General features: G+C 41.6%; 1 protein-coding gene across 1 annotated transcript in view; it reads right to left on the bottom strand.

The window, feature by feature from the left end:
* The window catches only part of PIEZO2 (piezo type mechanosensitive ion channel component 2), a 496,400-nt gene that overhangs the window by 255,271 nt on the left and 216,347 nt on the right, over positions 1-24,782 (bottom strand). The window contains exon 4 of the mRNA XM_030549442.1: positions 10,704-10,746. Within this exon, the coding sequence (XP_030405302.1) occupies positions 10,704-10,746 (43 nt within the window). The remainder of the gene's footprint in view (positions 1-10,703; positions 10,747-24,782) is intronic.

The following is a 24,782-nucleotide window of genomic DNA, read 5'->3' as shown; positions in this document are numbered from 1 at the left end:
AATAGTTACGCAACTTCACATTTGAGTTCTTTCAGAACTCTTGGGTGAATGCTATCTGGTCCTGGTGATTTGTTAATGTTGAGTTTATCAATTAATTCCAAAACCTCCTCTAGTGACACTTCAATCTGTGACAGTTCCTCAGATTTCTCACCTACAAAAGCTGGCTCAAGTTTGGGAATCTCCCTAACATCCTCAGCCGTGAAGACTGAAGCAAAGAACCCATTTAGTTTCTCCGCAATGACTTTATTGTCTTTAAGCGATCCTTTTGTATTTCGATCGTCAAGGGGCCCCACTGGTTGTTTAGCAGGCTTCCTGCTTCTGATGTACTTAAAAAACATTTTGTTATTACCTTTGGAGTTTTTGGCTAGCCGTTCTTCAAACTCCTCTTTGGATTTTCTTATTACACTCTTGCACTTAAGCTGGCAGTATTTGTGCTCCTTTCTATTTGCCTCACTAGGATTTGACTTCCACTTTTTAAAGGAAGTCTTTTTATCTCTCACTGCTTCTTTTACATGGTTGTTAAGCCACGGTGGCTCTTTTTTAGTTTTACTGTATTTCTTAATTTGGGGTATACATTGAAGTTGTGTCTCTATTATGGTGTCTTTAAAAAGTGCCCATGCAACTTGCAGAGATTTCACTCTAGTCAGTGTACCTTTTAACTTTTGTTTAACTAACCCACTCATTTTTGTATAGTTCCCTCTTTTGAAATTAAATGCCACAGTGTTGGGCTGTTGAGGTATTTTTCCCCCCACAGGGATGTTGAATGCTATTGTATTATGGTCACTATTTCCAAGCGGTTCTGCTATAGTTATCTCTTGGACCGGTTCCTGCACTCCACTCAGGATTAAATCTAGAGTTGCCTCTCCCCTTGTGGGTTCCCATACCAGCTGCTCCATGAAGCAGTCATTTAAAGTATCGAGCAATTTTATCTCTGCATTTCATCCTGAAGTGAAATGTTCCCAGTCAATATGGGGATAATTGAAATCCCCCACTATTATTGGGTTCTTAATTTTGATAGCCTCTCTGATTTCCCTTAGCATTTCATCATCACTATTACTGTCCTGGTCAGGTGGTCGATAATAGATCCCTAATGTTATATTTTTATTAGAGCATGAAATTTCTATCCATAGCAATTCTATGGAACATGTGGATTCGCTTAAGATTTTTACTTCATTTGAATATACATTTTCTTTCACATATAGTGCCACTCCCACCCCGCACAACCTGTTCTGTCCTTCCGATATATTTTGTACCCCGGAATGATTGTGTCCCATTGTTAGCATTCCTGAATGCCTTTCCCTAGACTCCTTAAGGGATGCTTTCCTCTAAACCCCCTTCCAGTCAATTTTTTCTGATGGCCATATTGCTTCTCTAACGAGTATCCGCACTGGACATCTGCAACAAGAAGGTACCAGCAATTACCTTGGCTGCCTCTCCCGATGCACCCACCAGGTTCTCAGATACTTACTAATTCCTTCCTTAACATGAGACTGTGATAGGACACCCAGCCAGACAGTTAGCTATAAAATCCCTCTTGCTAGCTGTTCTCTACTTGCTTAACCTGTAAAGGGTTAAAAAGTCTAACTGCATGCACAGGTTAAAGGAAGTGAGTGGGCACCTGGCCAAAAGAGCCAATGGGAAGGCTAGAACTTTTCAAAATTGAAACAAGACTCCCCTTTTGTCTGTCTGTGGCTGTTCTCCCGGAGAGGGGAGACAGAGCAGCAATGCTGTAAGAAGCTTTAAGCCAGGTAGGAAAAATCATTAAATCATACCTAGAAACTACTCATTTGAAACCCCAGATATGTAAATGGATCAGGAAATGTCTCGGAAGATGCAACAAGGTTTCTCTCTTTTATTTCTTTATGGCTTGTGGACTTCTTTGTGCTAACCTCCAAATGCTTTTGTTTTGCTTGTAACCATTAAGCTGGACCTCAAGAAAACCATTCTTGATGCTTAATTATTATGTTTGCTCTTTTTAATTCTAGCAATAGCCTAAGTTCCAGATATATTTTCTTTCTTTTTGTTTCTAATAAAATTTACCTTTAAGAACAGGACTAGGTTTTTGTGTCCTAAGAGGTTTGTGCACATGTTGTTTAATTAGCTGCTGGCAACGGCTGATTTCCTTTGTTTTCTTTTTCAGCTCTTCCCTGGAAGGGGGGGGATTTGAAAGGGCTTGAAGTATCCCACAGGGAGGAATTCCCAAGTTCAAAAGGTTTTTTTGCATTTGGGTGGAGGCAGCATCTACCCATCCAAGTCAGAGAGAAGCTATAACCTTGGGAGTTTAATACAAACCTGGAGGGGCCAGTATTAATTTTTAGAGTCCTTGCTGGCCCCCACCTTCTGCACTCAGCCAGAGTAGGGGATCAGCCTTGACAGGGACAAAAATATATCTGCGCCCCAGCCAGAGGTGTATCACTGAATCAGTCAGCTACCCAACCAGAAGACATGTGCAGGTGCGTAATTAACAATCTTCCTTGGTCACATATGAATTTATCCACCTCACATACCCCCTGGCCTTACAAATCCCCAGAGGCTTCATGATACCTGTTATAACCTCCACTCCAACATTTCAGACCAAACAGTTGTCACTCTGGAGAAAAAAAATCCTGCATCTGCCCCAAATCCCTCTTAGCTCAAATTATCAAGTTGACCCCCAATTGTTCACACGCAGGTGAAAAATTGCCACATGCAATGCCTGCTCCCATGCCAAATGGTGTACAAGGGGCATCAACTGATACCAGAGCATGTCCCTCCTTGACCCATTCCCTTACTCCCTGTAGAGCACTCCTCCACTCATGCTGACTCAGAGCTGCCCAATCACCAAGGCCCAGCAGTGAACTGCTGGGCCAAATGGGGTGGATTGTGGGGAGAGAGCTTAGCTAAATCCTCAACCCACTAAGGGGTTCATTTGCCCTACCCTAGCCAAGAAAAAAAATCTCTGCCAGGGGGAAAACTGCCACGCTTCTTAGGGTCTTGTCACTGTCTCCCACTGCTGCTGCTTTCCGTTCTTTCTCTTGTGATCCTGGGGTGATTCTGATCCATCCTTGCAAGGACTCTGCTGGATACCCTGAGGCTCCTAGGGGCCCCCTATACCATATACCACAGGTGGATCCCTGTGACCATGTGTAATCACGCCAGGCTCCTCCACTGCCTCCACACAGTAGCTGCTGTTGATCCACAACTGATGAGAGCTTGACGGGGTTTCCCTTCCTCCTGTGCCTCTGGGGCTCTGGCTCTACACCTCCCCTTACTGCCTGAGGTGGGAGGAGTTTCCCCTCCTTCCACATGCTTGGTACCCAAGCCCTACACCCTCTCCCTTGCTAACTGTACTTGCATGTGGGAGGGGAGATTCCCGTTCTCCCTCCTGATTCCACTGCACTGCTGCAGTGAGCACATGCAGGCATTTGGAGCTGTTGCTGTAATCTGCCTAGAAGTGGAGACAGTTGCCAGCCCAGTTCCAGGTGAGAGCACTTCTCCGGAACTCCCTGGGGTATAAATACCTTCTTCCTTCCCCTCTCTGGTCACCTGTAAGGGTAGTGCCTCCCCCACCTGGTCAGGCCACTTCCTGTTCCTCCTTGCCCCATTCAAGTAAACCTTCTAGGGTTGCCAGGTGTCCGGTTTTCAAGTTGAAAAGGGACCCTGGAGGCTCTGGTCAGCACCGCCGACTGGGCCGTTAAAAGTCCAGTCGGCGGTGCTGCAAGTCTAAGGTAGGTTAGTCTCTACCTGTCCTGGCACCATGCTGCGCCCCGAAAGCAGCGAGCAGGTCCAGCTCCTAGGCAGGGGGCTCAGTGCGCTGCCACTGTACCAAGCACCAGCTCCACACTCCCACTGGCCAGGAACCGCAGCCAATGGGAGCTGGGGGAAAGGGAATTTGGCAGCGCCTGCAGCTGAGAGCAGCATGCAAAGCCTCCTGGTTCCCCACCTACGAGTCAAACCTGCTGGCCACTTCCAGGATGCAGCACGATGCCAGGGAGTCTGCCTTAGCCCCAACTGCACCGCTGACTGAGAACCGCCAGAGGTAAGCCCATGCCCCAACCCCGGCCCCAACCGGTTGCCCCAGCCCTAAGCTCCCTACAAACTGGGAACCTCCTCCTGCACCCCAAATCCCTCATCCCCAGCCCCACCCCAGAGCATGCACCCCCAGCCGGAGCCCTCACCCCGCCACCCCAACCCCCTGTCCCAGCCCAGAGCCCCTTCTCACACCCCAAACCCCTCATCTGTGGCCCAAACCCAGAGCCCACATCCCCAGTCCAGAGACTGTACTCTGTCCAGCACCCCAACCCTCCTGCCTTAACTGCAGCCCCCTCCTGCACCTCAAACCCCTCATCCTCAGCCCCACCCCAGTCCTCTCCCCCCCCCACACCCAAACTCCCTGCCCCAGCCCAGTGAATGTGAGTGAAGGAGCGTGAGCCACCGAGGTAGGGGGAAATGCAGTGAGCGGGGGTGGGGAAGGGCCTCAGGGAAGGGGCAGGGCTAGGGTGTTCAGCTTTGTGCTATTAGAAAGTTGGCAGCCCTAAAACCTTCCCTTCCACCCATTGCCAATGGAGTCCTTTTAGGGGTAATGACTTCTTTCCTTCTGTCCTGCGGGACAAAGGATACACTGTATACGGTTGTGGTGGGCACAATATATTTAGTTTTATCCAAAAGAAGGTTAAGAGGTGACTCGATCATGGCCTAAAAGTAACTGACAGTAGACTGCTCCTAACAGTAGATAGCTCTTTAATTTATCAGCATTTGAGATCCAGTAATTGGAAGGTGAAATTAGACAAATTCACACTAGATACAAAGTGCAATTTTTTAAATATGAGGGTAATCAAGCATTAGAACAATTTACGTACAGATGTGGTGAATTCTCCATCTCCAGGAGTCTTCAAATCAAAACTAGATGTCTTTCTGAACAATACACTATAGCTAAAACAGAAGTTATGTGTTTGATGCAGTAATTACTTGTTGAGGTTTTATGGGCTATGATATACAGGTAGCTACACTAGATGATTATACCAATCCCTTCTGGCAGTAAAATATAAGAACCTATAATAGTTCTTGTGAATTCATCCTTTTTCTCTGTTGACAAAGTATCTACGAATCAATGATTACCTTAAAAGATATTAATTATTCAGAAATATTTTGCCAAACTATTTTCAGCCTATCTGTTCTTTGGAAATTATTTGTTTCAGCTATTTGATTTTCATTATTTGTGGTGTGTGATGGATCCCTCTAGTCATGTGGTATTTTTCTCCTCTGTGATTGGAGAACTGAAAAATCTTTGAACAAGCAAATATTGAGCACTGTACCCTCTGCTATGAATTTTTGATCAAAGCTGTGATAAAATTCATAATATTTTCCTGCTTTGTGGACATTTTCACAAGTATTTGGTGGTTATCGGAGTACTCACAAATTATGAACAACACAACCCCTCAAAGAGCAGTGGAGTAAAGTCAGCCTATTTATCCACAAACATATTTATCCATTTGTTTGGGTTTTTTTCTCATCATACAGCAACCTTTAGTTATTAGCACTAAAAGACTAGAACGAGGTTACATTATACGTAAACAGATAAACAACATTTTAACGTATTCTCATTATGACAGAGGTATAAAAATGAAACATTTTTTACATCTAATTTATCCAAATATACAGATGTTGTAGTCTATATAGATTTCAGTAAAGGTGACGGTTACTATAGTATGTTGCAATTATCTTACTTGTAATGGCTCAAAAAAACCCAAACCCCAATCAATAACAATAAGAGCTTCATTTAAATCTGTCAGATCCAGATATACTCCATTTAATTGAAAGGCTCTTAACTCTAGTCATTTCCTGGATATAAAGCTACTTTACTTAAGCTCCAGCATTTTTAATTTATCTCATGCTAAAAAGCAGCACGTTGGACTCACAAGGACTGCTTACATAAAGGCTCAGACAACCAGATCTCTTGGTGTCTCTTTGTTTTGCAGGATACAAATACAACAGCAATGTAAATACTCAACTGCAGAGTAAACATTATGTAACCACAAAGTAAGGATGACATGCCCTGTATATTATCAGGGCCTAATTTCCTGAAATGTATGCTCAGTGCCTTCATTTCCTTCTGTCAATCAAGCTAATCTGATGTCACAGTAAGAAAGGGACCTACATTCTTCTTTCTATACAAATTTCCCAAACTTTAAGTACTGATCTAGCCCTCTTAAAGTGATGATTCTGAGGACTGACCTTCCCCCATACATCTTAAAACCTGCCTGCATTCAGGGAAAAGCAAACTCTTATCTGTGCCAATGTCAGTGCATCTACACAGCCGTGCAGCTTAGTCCACACCTTGTGAGGGATGTGCTTGCAAACAGTTAAGGCTTATTATCCTCTCTGTATTCATATCACTTTCCCATTTACAATTCAAGCTATGGGTACTACAGGCATCAAAAGATTGTTTACTATGCAGTGTACCTGATTCTTCCTTTGCCTTCTTTGGGAAGCACTGTTCATGGGAGAATACTGCTGTTTTAAATAATGAAAAGCTTCAAAACCAAGACATTGCTTACAAAAAACAAACACTGAACCTCCAAAGTATGTTTCTGACAGATCACTTAATAAAATATGAGCTAGTTTCCTGTAAGAACACCTGATGATGTTAATAACATCAAGAAAGTCCTACAAAGAAGATTGTTTGAAAACATTGGGAAAAAGTATGGAGATTCTGTTGAACAAAACTGGCTTAAATGTTCAACTCATTTAAGAGTTGGGGGAAAGAGGTTGTTTTGTTCTTTCATGCCCATCTGAACTGACAGAGAGAAAATTCCTGCATGTGGATGTGACATCAAGGACCAAATACATTGGCTTCAATTAAATTATTCAACTAAATTATTTAATTAAATCAGTGTAACTGAAATACAAATGCTGCCCTAGGAGAACACCTAATTTCCTGGCTTACACGAACAGATTCAGATTCTTCACAAGGCCACCTTCTACAGTGAGAATTGTGCATTGCTGAAAAAATGAGAGCATGTTAGCCTCTTGCCTATAATAGGAATGATCAGAATTGATTTATTTTCCAAAATCCACTATCTACTCCAACTGAATGCTTTGAGGCTCTTATCTCATGAAATATATAGAAGACTATTATTAGATTCTCCATGTCTTCCACAAGTCCTTTTCTTCATGACTACACCTACTGATAAGATAGTAATCTTTTCCAAATACTAGCATCTTCTAATGAGCACTAGAAACCTAAAATAAATAATCTATATTACTGTGCACTTTGTATTTCTACTCCCTGGCAGGTTCGAGCCTGCCATACATTTTATCTTTAGTTGAAACTACCATTTTCCCTCTTTGGCATGATTTGGGAAAACAACAGCAGCAAGTGATAAACTTTAAAGAAAACTGTAGCAATGAAAGAGTCAGTATTTCCCTGTTCTGCACCACAGACTGAATATCATGCTAAATAAAAAGCCTTTTTAAAAAATAAAATTACATTTAACTTGTGGGAAGAGCAGCACAACCCTACAGAAAAGATGCACCCGATGCTTTTAGTCCTAACAACTGAAAATGCATAATTTCTGTAACGGACCAATGTGTTTTATATGTTCCAGACTTATGCTGTAAAAACAGTCTGCCTACAAATGTCAGATGTCACAAATAATGAACTTCAGATCTAATTCATGATCTTGACTGAAAGCCTGAATGATTATAATGAATGATTATAAACTAAAGCCTCAGAATATAATAAAAGGGAATTATAATTAAAATTTAAGTAATGTTAAAACCAGAACAATCCCCACATTACAAAAAGTCCAATGTACTGCATTCCAATTAAGGTTCTAGTAAGTGATTACAGAAACTTGAAGAAGTAGGCCAAATGACCACATGAAAATGAGTGGACAGAGGTTTTTAAATTTTTCATGATATGATCCATCCTGGAATGAAATCCTGGATGGTTTTCAGATCAAAACAAATCTGAGTGTTTCTGACTTTTGAGAAGATCTGAAATAAAATTGTGCACATTTCTTAAGACCTTTTCTGTAATGGAAACAAGCTCTAAAACTCTGATCCATCCCCTGGCATAATATGTGCTGAATTGTCTCTTTCTGGAGTCTGGCATAGATAGGAGGATGGGAAAAAGCAGTCTGAAGAAGATAGGAAGAGAATTCTGTGGCCTATCTTGATAATTATTTCCAGGACCCTGCTCCTCAAGACTTTTTTTAAACTCAGTCAGCAAGCTATTTCTCTATTCTGAGCAATTCACCCACAGGAAGAGGATTTAGAAAGCAACCAAGGGCAGCCATTAATCTTGAATTTAAATATAGTTAGAAAGAATGGGATTTTAAGATACTGAGATCTGAGGCCTGAAGACAGAGTTCAGCAAACTTCAAGACATGATAACTCTCTGAAAGAAAATGAAACGGACCATATCCAATGCTCTTCTTAATTTTTCAGAGGCATAAAATCCGCACTAAAAGTTTAGAAAGTAAGTCACAGTCTTATTGAACCATTACATAGACTGTCTTCCCTTAAAGGGTTGGTTGGCCAAGTGAGACTTCTGCAGGCCAGAATGATGATCTACTAATAATTTAGTAGGTAAACAATCTCATCTCCCACATTTCCTGTTTAACTCTTGTTAAAAATGTGGGACACTGCAATCAATATTTTTGGCAGGTTAAAAATGTTCGGCCAAACTCATAATAGGTATAATAATATAAATGATTTACCCAAGAGATTAATTTGGCCCATTTTTTTAATTTGGTGATGGGTGGTAGTTTGTTTTGTTTTAATTTATTCTGTGCATTAAATTGACAATTTCTCTCCAAGGGGCTGAAAATTATTAAAATACATATATTGCCATGAATCTTTATTTACTTCTTCAGTGAACATTCAATCATGTTGCTTCAACCAGGACCTATGGTATTTTTCAGCAATGCCATGTTGTCAGAAGCTTAAGCAGCTCCTTTGCGGTTAAGTGCAGCTTTACATCTTTAAACCAGCAATAGCCTGTGAAACTAAAAAGGCAAATCAGGACCAATCATAAGGTGACTTTTACTGCTGCAAAGATTCAGAATTATAACTTCTTCCCCTCAGTCCTTTAAACTTCTCAGAAATGTAATGTTTCAACATATACCCTGCAAATAGTTAATACTCTGAAGGCATTAAAATAAAAATTAATCCTTTCCCTGAATTGTCCTCTGCCAAAAATAATACAAACGCCCTGTGTGAGATCCTCCAGTCTTTACAGAAGTAAGCCTACCACTGAAATAATATATAATTAAATATACCATGGAATAAATTCAACATTTCATTAAATTCATATAATGAAGATGCTTTCAAAATTATTATTTTTAAAAAAATAGATCAATAAGGGTATTATCAGTTCTTTCTAAACTTCATGAAACATGAAGCTGTAGAGAAATGTGTGGACAACTTTCAGAGTCTCTATTTCCAAATAACTTTTAATGCTGAGCCTTAAGAATAAATCTGGGCAATGACTCTGGGACACTGTCCTTGAAGTCCTGAGGGTAAGCTGTTTAATGGTAGTATTGATCCACCCCTTACATTTGCTGATACTACAGTGGTTCAGTGTTCAGTCAATTTATGTGCTCAGGAGGAATTAGTGAAGTGGAATGCTTTTAGACAAGAATGACTAGAGCCGCCTTTCATTTATTGTTATAAATGTCTGAGGATTTTAATCAAGGGAGAGGTTTAAATTTAAAGATAAATTTTATTGTAATAGAAAAGCTCTAAGGCACCAATGTATGCCTTGTGCAGGATAGTTTCATTCTGGTTCAATGAACTAGCCATTAACTTAAATACAGGCAAGTTGTTTAAATTAACCAACAATAAAAGTGAGAGCAGCTAGAAAGATGATAGTAGATGAAGACAATGAAAAGGAAAGGCTTTCCTCTCCTCAATGTCACCCTGGCTTTGAAAAGGCCATCTATGTTATTGGCACCAGGCAGCCTATACGTAATGTTAAAAGACAAAGTTGCCCTTCTCTCATACATATCTAGTCCAGTTCATAGTGGCCTCATGCCTTGCCCTAGCACACTCTTGTGCAGTTTAGAAATATTTGGTTTAGACAGAAGATCAAAGCTCTATATGGACAGGAAGCAGATTAGCATATAGGGAACTGAGTATTTCCAGCCCTGAGAACAGATTACTCTTTAGCAAGGCCTGGCCTAGTTTAAGTTCCAAGAGAGACATATGTTTCTGGTATGACGACCTTGTGGTTATGTTTGGCTGAAAGAAGGCTTTGCACTTCAGGAATGCTGAATTCTGGATTTTTCTCCGATGTTAAATAGTGCTTTGCCAATAGTGTTCCTTTTCCACATTCATTCGTTTTTGTTAGTTAATATGCCATAGTTCGGAAGTCTTATGAAAAATACGGGAAAGCAGCAATACCTTCATTCAGAGGTAAGACTTCAAACCAAATACTCTATGAAGCCTACTTTAACCCTAGTACATTATGTTGCTCCCAAATGAAATTATTGTGAGCCAGATTTACAAAAGAACCTTGTGCTCAATGATCATCACAGATATAGTTAAAAATGAAAGTCGTGAGCCTGCCAGTAACTCTGCATATCACTCCCCCTAACTTTGACATCCCAGATAATGTAGAGCAATTAACGTAAATAACTTTGCCAATCTGCGTGTGCGCATCTCTTTTTTTGTTTGTATTTTAAGCTGTAACATGCATATGAGATAAATTCACTGCTTACCTTTCAAAACCGATCTGTCGTAATGTTTTCTCCCATGTAGAACCTAGAAAAAAAAACATTGAATAAAGAACCTCTAATTTTTAGTTTCTCTTATTCGTCCACTTCTTGTCTGTAGCTAGATTCTGTATTTTATTTTGGTTTTTTCACCCACTGAAAACACCTTTACATGGTGTCACCTCATAATGGAGACCTGCCAGAACAGACTACCACTGACTGACATAGACTGTTTTAAGGTGTCATCTTACATCACCCCTTCCCCATTGCAAAGCAATTGGTCACTCCCACAGTTGTCTTTACATTCAAATGTGGCCTGTTGAAATTGCTAAATCAGCATATTCACACACTATACTCTTGAAACTTCACCTTTTAGTTTTACTGGTAATATTCATTTAGATTCTTGTCAAAAGTTAAACAGAACCTTAAAATCCCACCATGTCTTTTGTTTTAAACAAAGTAACGTGAAAAGATTTTCTACTGGTTGTTTAACATATGCAGATCTTGCATACACCTAATACTGACACCTCTAAAGCTTCTTTATAAGTCAAGGACTCAATCCTGTAAGCATGATAAATAAAAGAGTTATCCCTAACCCTGTGAGCACTCCAACTGACTTCATAGCATTGACTCCTATTGGACTACTCCTGTAAATCGTGCAAGACTGAGCCCCATGTAGTTAAAGGGATGCAACCACAAAGCCAAGGTTCAAAACTGGACCAATATTTTATGCCCTGCGGGAAATATAATTACAGAAACTGTAAGAGAGACAGTAATTCCTGTCAATGAATGACCCTGAAATACTGTTTTGCTGCTACAGTGACAATCATACAAAAGAGGGAGCACAAATTAACTAAAACTCTGTCACCAGACTTTTGCCAACATCATAGATAACTCCCCATCAATTACATTTAGGACAACAGAAAAATCAAAAAGAAAAAGCTATGTTGGATGTTGCTCTATAGAGAATAGAGGAATGGTGGAAAAAAGATGTTCAGATTCAAACAGCTGTATTTGGAGAATCTGAACTCTGTAGCCCAGATCCACCTCTTATGAAAAAATGGAGAACATCTTTTTCACTGGCAGATCGAAGTCCTGCCTGATGAATGTGCATGGAGCACATGATGACATTTTGCGGTCACTGGGAAAAAAATCCCAGTACATACAACCATAGAATCTCAGGGTTGGAAGGGACCTCAGGAGGTAATCTAGTCCAATTCCCTGCTCAAAGCAGGACCAATCCCCATATATTCTTTACAATCAGTCCCCTTCTATTCTGTTAAAGAGATTTCTCCAAAATTGACATAAAAATGAGCTGTTGGGTGCTCAGCACTTTTGAAAAATCAGGCCACTTATTTAATACCCTAACTTTAATGAAGTTTATGTTTTTATACACATAAATGTTGGCATTGAGGTGGTTTCTATTTTATCTGCTAAACTATGCAGAGTATACCAATAAGGAAGTGGTTAACTGCCAAAATGATCTATTTCCCTATTTATGTTACCTATTAAGTATTACAGTGCCACTTTTGTTTTCTAAATTGGAAATTATACCTATTAAAACTAATGTAGTAAAAAATGAAGTTTGTTTTGTAAAGGCATTATGTTTTGTAGGGCTCCCTTCACCCACTCCTAAATCAGGAGCAGGCAAACTTTTTGGCCTGAGGGTCACATCGGGTTTTCAAAATTGTATGGAGGGCTGGTTAGGGGAGGCTGTGCCTCCCCAAACAGCCAGGGGTGGTCCCCCCACCCCCATCCGACCCCCCCCACCTCCGCTTCTCACCGCCTGACGGCCTGCCTGCACCATCCAACCCTCTCTGTTCCCTGTCCCCTGTCTGCTCCCCCATGACCCTTGCCCCATCCACCCTTTCCCTGTCCCCTGACCGCCCCTGGACCTCCCACCCCGACTGCCCCCCGCTGCCCCATCCAACCCCTCTTCTCATTCCTGACTGCCCCTCTGGAACCCCTGCCTCATCCTACCACTCCTTCTCCCTGACTGCCCTCGGAACCCCTGCCTCTGACTACCCCCCTGCCACCCCATCCAACCCTCTGCTTCCTGACTGTCGCCCAGGGACCCCGCCAGCATTCAACCCCCGTTCCCCGCCCTCTGACCGCCGAGACCCCTATCCACATCCCCACCCCCTGACCACCACCCCAAACTCCCCTGCCCTCCTATCCAACCCCCCATCTCTGCTCCCGGCCCCCTTACTGCGCTGCCTGGAGCACCGGTGGCTGGCAGCACTACAGATGCACCCCCCAGAGCAGCAGGACAGGCAAGTCCTGCTGCCTGGCTGGAGTCAGTCACGCCACTGCGCAGCACAGAGCACCAGGTCAGGCTACGGCTCTGCAGCTGCGCTGCCCAGCAAGAGCTCGTAGCCCCACTGCCCAGAGCATTGCACCAGTGCGCTGAGGCTGCGAGGGAGGAGGAAGAGTGGAGGAGGGGCCGGGAGCAAGCCTCCCAGGCCAGGAGCTCAGGGCCAGGCAGGAGAGTCCCGTGGGCCTGATGTGGCCCGTGGGCCGTAGTTTGCCCACCTCTGTCCTAAATAGAGAGCAATATAAGTAAGGCCACTAGGGCCTGCTGAACAAATCTAAGTATTTAATCTCCTGTTTTTAAAATAATCTTTGCAAAAAAAAATCCTAAAAAAATTTACATTCCTAAAATCAATATAAGTTTGACTTTTAATTTCATATTACAAATATTTTAGCTAAGCATACAGACTGGTGCAGAGTTTGGTCACTAACACTATACATTAAAAGTTTCTGGAAATCCCCTTTTTTTGATCTTCATCTTCTCTGCCTTTAACTGCAGACTTTGTTTATATACATTTTTGGAAATGCTTAAAATAAAATTATTTTTACAGTGCAGTCAATGCTCAGACTCTGCATCCCATGCCCTTTCTGCTCTTGGCTGATAGTTGTTACCAACTAATCAGTGTGAAATGACTGGTCATCTCCAGAGCTTACACAAAGCTTTTCTTCAGGTCTGAGAAACTGAGGCTATGTCTACACTGGCAATTGAACGACAAAATTTTTGTCTTTCAGAGGTGTTAATCTCCACCTCCACAAAAGTAATGTTTTGCCACAACAAGCGCCAATGTGAACAGTGCATTGTCAGCAGGAGAGCGCTCCTGCTGACAACATAAATGCCGTTCGTTGGGGGTGGAAGTTCCTTGTTGGCAGGAGAGCCGACAAACAGCGGCTGCATGGTGCAGCTTTTAGTGGCACGGCTGTAGCGACACAGCCATGTCACTAAAAGCTGTGTAGTACAGAGCCTTACTCAGTGTCATGCTAAATACGAGATGGAACAGATTGTTTAGCATAAGTAATTAACACACATTTCAAGGGACTATTCAAGGTGAATGTGTTAACCAAACATATGCAGTGTTGTAGCTATTAGTCCCAGGATATTACATAAATGGATCAGATTGTTTAGCATAAGTAGTTAACACATTCACCTTGAACAGTCCATGGAAATATGTGTTAACTACTTATGCTAAACAATCTGTTCCATCTCTCTAATATCCTGGGACTAATACAGCTATAACACTGCATACATTTGGTTGTCTCCACAGTTTAAAGTGGGCTTGGGTCTACAGCACAAGCAGTCTCAGATGAAGGCATGACTGAATGCCAAGGATGGACTACTTAACACCTGGAGGTGGTCCTTTCAAGCAGTGATATATTTACCATTAGGCTAGCAGAGGCGCACAAGGTTCAAATGGAGATAGACAATAAAGATATAGAGATTTTTTTTAACATAATTGTTCAATTTTCATTTCTATTTATCTCACTAAGACATACAGGAAGACTATGATTTCTTGGTCACTGCATTTTAACTCTTGTCTGCATGCCACATTTGGTGCTTGCATCCAAAGGACTGCACAGAGAGTTGGGCAAGACTGAGTGAACAATCAGATTGACTGAACGAGGAACATACAGGTCTGTCGCATCTTACGCGCATTTAACACGCACAATTTCAGCTTTACGCGGTTGGCAAAAAAAAAAAGAAAAACCACCATTTAAATACTGTTTCCGTAGTGCAGGCGATTCCACCTATCATTCAACTCAATGTAATTTGACTATATGCGGTTTTTGCTTTACGTGCTAGCCACGGAACAGAATCCCCGCGTAAGATGAGACCCGCCTGTATATATTCTACTATGACAACACTATTGAGTTTGCCCTCAAATCCAGGATTATGTACATACTAATGGAATTACAGTCACTTTGGCTCCCTGTTTTGCTTTGTGGTGGTGCTGCTATGTATATTGGATGGGAATTTATCTGCTTTGCATGAACATTCAAGATCCTTTAACACTTTTTGTAAGAGAAGCGTTAGCCTTGGTGTCTTTGGTCAACATTTCGGCTCCCTCCACTCTTGTGTAGCGTACTGGTTGTCTGTTACCTTTCACTCCATGCAATTCAATTGTACGACACATACACAGCCACACTTTATAGAGAGAGGGAGACCAGGCAACTGGGCTCCCACTGGTTTGAAAGCCTCCTTTGGATGCAGCTACTTAGTAAAGTGCTCTTTGAACTACGTGCTGCTCCTCTGAAACAAACCCTGCCAAGAAGCAAACGACCATTCTGCATTTTTTAAAAATGTCTCTCTTTATGGAGTCCCATTTTATAATGTTTATGACCTCAAACACTTTGTTTTAAGAATTGCCTATTTCATTCTCAGTAGTGTAAACCTCTAAGTTGCACTAATAGCCAAAAGTAAACACCCTGAGGTAGCAGCAGCAACAAGCTGAAGAATAAGGCTATTAACACAGAAAAATTACAATTTGATTTAAACTTGTCCTAAATGCTTCCAAAGCATTAACAAAATTAATTCACATGACTCCCATTAAAAACAATAGGGCATTTTTATGAATTAAGCTGATCCTGCTTCCATAGTCAATAGGAATTTGGCTATCATCTTCAATGAGAATTGGAGCAAGTCCTAAATTCCTGGCTTAGTTGTGGAAAGCATTCACCCCTACAGTTTCAGAATCACCTCACCTTTTTTTCTTTTACAGCTTCATATCAGAAACACTAAAACTGTTGTACTTAATTTGGTACTCCTATAATTAGACTTTTGTTCCAGGTACGTGCTCCAGATTGCCTGACCATAAATAACTCCCATCTGTTTCTATGATTCTGGCTTACATTAACTATACTAGCATTACAACTCTTCAAAAGATGAAGCATAAAGTACTTCAAGAATTGCTGCTTGCATTTAACAGGAAGAATGGTGAAATGCACACAATGCTCACATATTTGCTTAGTGAGACAATATTATAGGAAAGTAAGGTGAATTCAACCTAGTGAAGATAAAATGAAAAACATGGCCTTATCTCCTCTCCAATCCCTTGGAGGTGGGTCATACTATAAGAAAATGCAGGAACTGCAACCGTGCCTCTTCCTGTTTGGAGGTTTTAAACAGGGAGATTGCTTCTTGCAGCCTCTCCAACTGTGACCCCATGATAGGGCCAGGCACTATTTGGCCCTAAACTAATTGACCACAGCAAACCAGGGGTTAAAATACCTTGCAGAAGATGAGAAGGAAAATACAAGTTAAGATCAAATCCAAATATAGCTTGCCGCTTTTTATCTGGAGTCCTCAGTGAAGAGTCCACCAGTTTGTATGAAATCAATCAGACTGTACAGTTTTACCATTGTGTACAGATTTTGTATAGATGGATACACGGAAGTCACATCAACTCAGAGGAAACAGAATAGTGCAGCTACTGACTTTGAAGTCATTAAGTGACAAAACATGTAAGACGTCATTTTTACAGATTCAAATCTCTTTTTTTTTTTGTTAAGAAAGAGATACATATTTTCTTTGGTTTCCTGATTATTCCAGTATAAAATGCACTAGGCTTGTCTCTTCTTTAAAGTGGTGGGGGGGTAAGGAGAAATAGTACTAAAGGAGCTGGCAATGTCTGATATTTTGACATACCGCTGCAAACTTCATGATGTCAGCCTGAAAGAAAAGAAATTACTCTAGCTTATGCCCTCTATGCTTATGAAAAACAAACAAAAATTATAATTGTCCTAATGGCCAGCCTTTGTAGGGGTTCCAGGTATCTCTGTTTAAAGACTAAAGCCTATTCACACACTAGGCAGATTATCAATTTGATAGTCTCATTCCAACGACCACTACCACTTCTCAACTCCATCATCCAAATAAGATGGAAGAGGGGACCAGGAAGTACACCCACAACAGCAGAGCTACAATGGTCCATGGAACTGAAGTATCTGTGGCCATGGATGAAAGATCACCGTGCACTAGGGTGAGTAGATTAAAATATATCTATCCTGACAGCTTGTTATTTCGGTAAGAACTCATCTGCTCCCATTACAGTCAGTGGCAGTTTTGCCATTTTATTTCAGTGGAAGTTGGAAATTTTTTCATCTTTCCTAAAAAAAAAAATGAAACTAGGATGTAATTATGTTTTCCCAGCAATTGTATCAGTTGGCAAAATGGAAAGTGATTTTTTACAAAATTGACCTGTATTTTTTTTAAAAATTACATTTAGAAGAAAATGGCTATAAGATTGACTCCCACATGCACTGGCATGGACCCACAGGACCCATATAAAATATAATAACCAGAATTCAAACAAAACCACAATCAATTTTTTTTTTGGCTTCATGATCAAAATCCTGCTTTTGCTGTCCCTCAGCCTGAAGAGTGGTCTGTGAAATCAAATCTGTAAGCCTTCTGGAGTTTTTCAGCCAGCTGGAAAGCTTAGTTCTTCTCAGACATGTATCCTATCGCTGGCTGTGTCGAAACAAGGCTTACCAGGAAACCTTCCTTAAAGCAACAGCTGTCATAGGACAATGCTTCACTTAGCAGTACACACAATGTAGGCCAAGAGTGCCTCTCTTGAACTGTGTCTGTTGTGTGGTTTACCCCTAGCTTTATGAAACTGGGGAACAGCTCTTCCACTGAACTACTGTGGGAAGAGTCTCTAGAGGCTCTGTTTACTTTCCTTCATAAATCCCACCCTTCTCACCCAAATAGTCCCACTACCTGAATTCGCCAGATATCTACTGCTGGAATAAGCCCCTCTGTTCAAAAAGCAGAGAATATAGGTCTATAATCTCTTCCCTTGGCTTTTCTATCTAGGTATTATACTGTAGTCCTCACTGTGGTACCTGAGCATCTTGGTATACTCACCTTCAACTAACTTCCCATGACAGTTCCGGCTGAATAAAGTGCACAATTCAGCCCTGGATCAGAGAATGTCATGGGAAAGCATTCTATGTATTTATTCCTGTGCCTTAAGTATCTATAAAATTGTCGTCATGAGCTAAAAAGATTGCTTTCTCATTAAAAAGAACCGTGACTCATTCCATATTAACTGGGTGGGGGGAGGGGGATCAAAAAGACTACATTTTTTCAAAAAGATTTTAAATGATTGGGAACATATACTTATAAATTGGGCAGGCCATATTAATGTATTGCAAATAGCAATATTACTGAGCCTTGTTATGTGTGTGTGTGTGTAGATGGCTACTGTGACAGACTGACAATATCCTGCAACATCCTGGTCAAACCTTACTGAAATTAAATCTTATTGAATTCAGTTTTTGGAGTTTATGCATTAAAAATTCAAATATTTATGTACCGTTCTGGGATTGCATGGCACTTCAAAGACCTTTTTGGAACAAAACATGTAAAGTGGATTTCCTAGAAAGCACTTGGAAGGAGGGAAATGCAAATTCTTCCCTCCAAAGCCAATTTTTTTGAAGCTATTATACACTGGGTGCAAGCCCTGTAGCCTGCTGGTTAGCTACTCCTGGAAACTCCAGATCGAAGATCCCTGAATGGTATAAAATGACTAAACATGTTATGAGCGTGCTTGTTCTGAGCTGAAACTGTGATGAACTTGTGACCAACAAGGCAATCCCCCGTTCTGTGGGGGTTTGAAGGACTGCTCCTCCCAATATCCTTGTGGGGGTGGAGTAAACACTGATAAGTTTATTAGCACGTGGGTAGTTTCACTTATTTTTAATGTGTTCTTTGTAGTGCTTTTTTTGTAAACCTTAAGTATGCTGCTGCTGCAAAGATCATTTGCCTAGCACCTGTCACCTTGATCATGTTCACTCTTTGTTTTTTGAATCCCTTCACAGGCTCCCCCTGGAGGGTATGATGCTTATCTTCACTTTCCACGTGCTTCATAGTCAATCCCTACCCTACATATCAGCTCATTCAGTATCAAACTGTTTATGCTCACCACCTCCAATCAGCCTGTGATGTCAGCCTCCACTGCCCACTTGTTAAATTTTCAAACACCTTCTTGCTTTCTCCCATGCTGCCCACACAATTGGAAGGTACTTTCTGTAAATAGCTACCAAGTTACCTCATTATCCTCCCTAAAATTCTCCTCTGCTGTGAAGCATACAAAAACCTTGACAACAGGGTTACCAGCTTTCTGATTGCACAAAACTGAACAGACATGTCCCAGCCCTTTGCCCCGCCCCTTCCCCACGGCCCTGGCCTTGCCCTGCCCTTTCTCTGAGGTCCTGCCTCCCACTCACTCTCCCACACCCTCAGTCACTTTCACTGGGCTGGAGCAGAGGGTTGGGGGCTCCAGCTGGGGGCAGGCTCTAGGGTGGGACTGGGGATGAGGGGTTTAGGGTGCAGGAGGGGGCTCCAGGCTGGGGCCAAGGGATTTGGAGTATGGGAGTGGGCTTAGGGCTGGGACAGGGATTTGGGGACTGGGAGAGGGTGCAGACTCCAACTGGGAGTGTGGGGTCTGGGATGGGGCTGTGGATGAGGGGTTTGGAGTACAGGAGGGGGCTCCAGGCTGGGGCTAAGGAGTTTGGAGTGCAGGAGCAGGTTCAGGGCTGGGATAGGGGATTGGGGTGTAGGAGGGTGTGCGCGCTCTGGCAGGGGGTTTGGGTTCAGAAAGGGGTTCCGACCTGGGGCAGGGTTCGGGTGTAGGGGGTCTGGGAGGGAGTTAGGGTACCTGGTGGGGTTCTGACCTGGGACAGGGGGTTGAGATGTGGGAGGGGGACCAGGGCGCAGGCTCCAGCCGGGCAGTGCTTATCTCAGGCAGCTCCCAGTCAGCAGCAAAGAGGGGTAAGGCAAGCAGTTTGAGCCAATTTGAGTCAGCTAACATGATCTATAACTAGGGTCCTACAAATTCTCAGCCATGAAAACCGTGTCATGGACTGTGAAATCTGGTCTCCTCTCGTGAAATCTGGTCTTGTGTGTGTTTTTATCCTATACTATATTGATTTCATGGAGGAGACCAGCATTTCTCAAATTGGGGGTCCTGACCCAAAAGGGAGTTGCGGGGGATTCACAAAGTTATTTTAGGGGAGCCACAGTATTGCCACCCTCACTTCTGCACTGCCTTCAGAGCTGGGCTGCAAGAGAATTGCAGATTTTGGCTGGGCATCCAGCTCTGAAGACAGCGCCCCACCAGCAGCAGCACAGAAGTAAGGGTGACAATATTATACTGCATTATATCATGACATCCTTACTTCTGTGCTGCTGCCTTCAGAGCTGCGTGGTCGGAGAGTAGTGGCTGTTGAAGTAGAGCCCAGCTCTGTGAGCAGCCGCACAAAAGGGTGACAATACCATACCAAGCCATTCTTATTACTGCTAGCGGCTCTGCCTTCAGAGCTGGGCTCCCAACCAGCAGCTGCCACTCTCCAACTACCTAGCTCTGAAGGCAGAGCCACTGCCAGCAGCAGTGCAGAAGTAAGGGTAGGAGTACTGCGACACATCTACACTAACCTTGCAATCCCCCCTTCCCCTGTCCTTTTTTGGATCTGGACCCCTTCAATTACAACACCGTGAAATTTCAGTTTTAAATAGCAGGATTAATTAATTAATTTGTGATTTTTAAAATCCTATGACTGAAATTGACCAAAATAGACTGCAAAGTTGGTAGGGTCTTATCTATAACACTACTTAGTGCCTGGTATATACTTTGTCTTAGCTGGTCATGTTGTGCAAGGCAGAGAGGCCTTTTGCACACCCAAAACAGAGGCAGGGCACAATCTATAGCCTTGTTTACACACACATTTGCACTGGTTCAAATAAGGGTGGACTTTAAATCAAATTCCTGTATGGACACACTTAAAATTGACTTAAACCTGGCTTTTACCATGGCATTAATGATAGCTTAGGTACAAGTGATCATGGAATCATAGAAATGCAGAACTGGAAGGGATCTCGATAGTTCATCTAGTCCAGTCCCCTGAAGTGAGGCAGGCCTAAGTATTATATAGACCATCCCTGACACGTGTTTCTCTAACTGTTCTTAAAAACTTCCAGTGATGGAGATTCACAACCTCCCTGGGTAATTTGTTCCAGTGCTTAACCACCTTGACAGTCAGGAAGTTTTTCCTAATGTCAAACCTAAATCTCCCTTTCTGCATTTTAAGCCCATTACTTAATGTCCTGACCTCAATAAACAAAGAGAACAATTTATCACCCTCCTCTTTATAATAACCTTTTACGTACTTGTCTTCCTTTCTCCAGAGTAAACGAATCCAATTTTTCCAATCCTTCCTCGTAGGTCATGTTTTCTAGATCTTTAATCATTTTTGTTGTTCTCCTTTGGACTTTCTCCAATTTTCCAACATCTTTCCTGAACTGTGGTGCCTAGAACTGGACACAATGCTCTAGTTGAGGCCTAATCAGTGCTGAATAGAATGGAAAAGTTACTTCTCATGTCTTGCTTATAACACTCCTGTTAATACATCCAAGAATTATGTTCTTTTTTTGCAACTGTATTACATTTTTGACTCATATTTAGTTTATGATCCACTATAATCCCAGATCCTTTTCTGCAGTACTCCTTCTTAGGCAGTCATTTCCCATTTCATATTTGTGCAGTTGATTATTCCTTTATAAATACAGTACTTCGCATTTCTCCTTATTGAATCTCATCCTATTTATTTCAGACCATTTCTCCAGTTTGTCAAGATCATTTTCAATTCTAATCCTGTCCTCCAAAGTGCTTGCAACCCTCCCACCTTGGTGTCATCTGCAAACTTTATAAATTTACTCTCTATGCCATTACCTAAACAATTTATGAAGATAAGGAATTACAACTGGACTCAGAATAGATCCCTGTGGGACCCCAATCAATATGCCCTTCCAACTTGATTGTGAACCACTGATAACTTTCTGAGTATGTATTCCGACTAGTTGTGCACCCATCTATTAGTAGGTTCATCTAGGTTATATTTCTCTAGTTTGTTTATGAGCAGCTCATTTGAGACAGTATCAAAAGCCTTACTAAAGTTGAGGTACATCACATCTACTACTTCCCCTCATCCACAAAGCTTGTGACCCTGCCAAAGGAGGATATCAGGTTGGTTTGACAATATTTGTTTTTCATAAATCAATGATGACTCTTACTTCACCTTATTTTCTTTTAGGTTCTTATAAATTAGTTGTTCATTTGCTCCATTATCTTTCAGGATACCAAAGTTAATGTGACTGGTTTAGAACTCTCTGGGTTGTCCTTATTCCTCTTTTTTATAGACAGGTACTATATTTGCCCTTTTTCAGTCCTCTGAGATCTCTCCTGCCTCAAAGTCCTGCCTCCTGCCATGAGTTCTCAAAGATCATCACTAATGGCTCAGAGATCTCTTCAGCCAGTTCGTTAGGTATTCTAGGATGTAGTTTTGTCAGGCCCTGCCAACCTGCAGACATCTAACTTGTCTAAGCAGTTCTTAACTTGTCCTTTTCCTATTTCAGCCTCAGATCCTACCCCATTTACACAGCTCACTATGTTATTGTCCAATCACTGCTAACTTTTTTGGTGAAAACAAACAAAACCACTCAACACTTCAGCGATTGCTGCATATTCTATTCTTCTCCTTCCCTCCTCCTAATGGGTCTACTCTGTTCTTGGTCTTTCTCTTGCTTCTAACATATTTGTAAAATGTTTTCTTTTTACCCTTTTTGTCTCTAGCTAGTTTAATCTTGTTTTTTTCATTGGCCTTTCTAATTTTCTCCCTACTTGCTTGAAACACTGGGGAAGTTCCAAAAGACTGGAAGAAAGCTAATGTCATGCCAGTATTTTAAAAGGGTAGACACAATGACATGGGTAGTTAAAAGCCTGTCAGTCTGACATTGATTCCAGGCAAGATAATGGAGTGGTTAATTACGGGACTTGATTAAAAAAGAATTAAAGGAACATAATATAATTAATGCCAATCAAAATGGGTTTATGAAAATAAATCTGTCCAACTAACTTGTTATCTTTTTGATGAGATTACAAGTTTGATTGATAAGGGCAATAGTGTTGAGGTAATAGACTTCTGTGAGGCTTGGTACTGCACAACATTTTGACAAAAAACTAGAAGATATAAAATTAACATGGCACACATTAAATGGATTAAAAGATGGCTAGCTGATGGGTCTCAAAATGTAATTGTAAATGGGGAATTGTCATTGAGGAGGTATGTGTATAGTGGGGTCCTGCAGTGACCTATTCTTTGCCCTATTTAACCTTTTTATCAATGACCTGGAAGAAAACAAAATCATCACTGATAAAGTCTGCAGATGACACTAAAATTGGGGGACATGGTAAACAACAAAAAGGAGAGGCCATTGATTCAGAGTAATCTGGACTTTTTGGTAAACTTGGGGCAAGCAAACAATATGTGTTTTAACACAGTTAAATGTAAGTGCATACATCCAGGAACAAAGAAAGTAGACCACACTTATAGGATGGGGGACTCTGTCCTGCAAAGCAAGCATTCTAAAAAAAGATTTGGGAGTTGTGGTGGATAATCAGCTGAACATAAGCTCTCAATGCAACCCAATGGCCAAAAGGTAGAATGCAATCCTTGGATGGACAAACAGGGGAATCCTGAGTAGGAGTATGAAGGTTATAATACTTCTGTATTTGGCAGTGGCACAACCACTGCTGAAATACCATGTTCAGTTCTGGTGTCCACAAAATTCAATAAAGATGTTGAAAAGTTGGAGAGAGTTCAGAGATGAGCCACGAGAATGATTAAAAGATTAGGAAACCTGCCTTATAGTGATAGACTCAAGGAACTCAATGAATTATCTGAACAAAGAGAAGGTTAAGGGGTGACTAGATTACAGTCTGTATCTACATGGGGCATGAATATTTAATAATGGCTCATTAATCTAGTGGAGAAGGTTGTAACATGATCCAATGGCTGAAAGTTAAAGCTAGACAAATTCAGACTAGAAAAAAAGTGTACATTTCTAAGTCAGGATAATTAACCATTGGAACAATTTACTAAGAGTCTTGGTGGATTCTTTAAAGCAGACAATTTCTAAATCAAAATTAGATGATTTTCTAAAAGATATGCTCTAGGAATTATTCTGGGAACATTCTATGGCCTGTGTAATACAGGAGGTCAGACTATATGGTCACAATACTCTCTTAAGGCCTTTGAATCTATATTCATGTGCCGTAAGCCAATTTCTTATTAAATGAAGCTACATCAAGTACTCGATCCTACATAGCGAGCATCTGGACTCCCATCTATGGACAGATTGTCATAACATTTCTTCCCAGATCTGGACCTTAGCATCCAAAATATGGGTGTTAGCATGAAAACCTTCAAGCTTAGTTACCTGCTTGGACCTGATAATTGCTGCCACCAGCCAGGAATTATACAGTGCCTAGCTCACTGTGGTCTCCCCAAAACCTTCCCAGGGGACCCCAAGACCCAGATTCCTTGAGTCTCACCACAAAGGGAAATAACCCACTTCCCTTCTCCCTCTTCCCCTCCAGGTGTTCCCTCCCTGGGTTCCTGGAGAGAGATACAGAATCAAGCTCCGTGAATCTAAACAAAGGGATTCCACCCTCCCTGCTTCAAGTCCTTGAAACACAAGTACCGAGAGATCTAACCTCTCTCCCCCCTCACCCAGAGGGTATGCAAAGTCAGGCTTAGTAAATCTAATACAAAGAGACTTCCCCTCCCCCCTTCGTTTCTTAGCCTTAACCAGTGAAAAACACTCAAACAGGTCTTAAAAAGAAAGCTTTATATAAAAAGAAAGAAAAAGGACATAAAATGGTCTCTGTATTAAGGTGACAATATACAGGGTCAATTGCTTAAAGGAAAAAAAATGAA

Source organism: Gopherus evgoodei, chromosome 2 (assembly GCF_007399415.2).
Source record: "Gopherus evgoodei ecotype Sinaloan lineage chromosome 2, rGopEvg1_v1.p, whole genome shotgun sequence".
In the NCBI taxonomy this organism is placed as follows: Eukaryota; Metazoa; Chordata; order Testudines; family Testudinidae; genus Gopherus; species Gopherus evgoodei.
The sequence above is the reverse complement of the archived record's forward strand: the minus strand, read 5'-3'. Positions and strand labels throughout refer to the sequence as shown.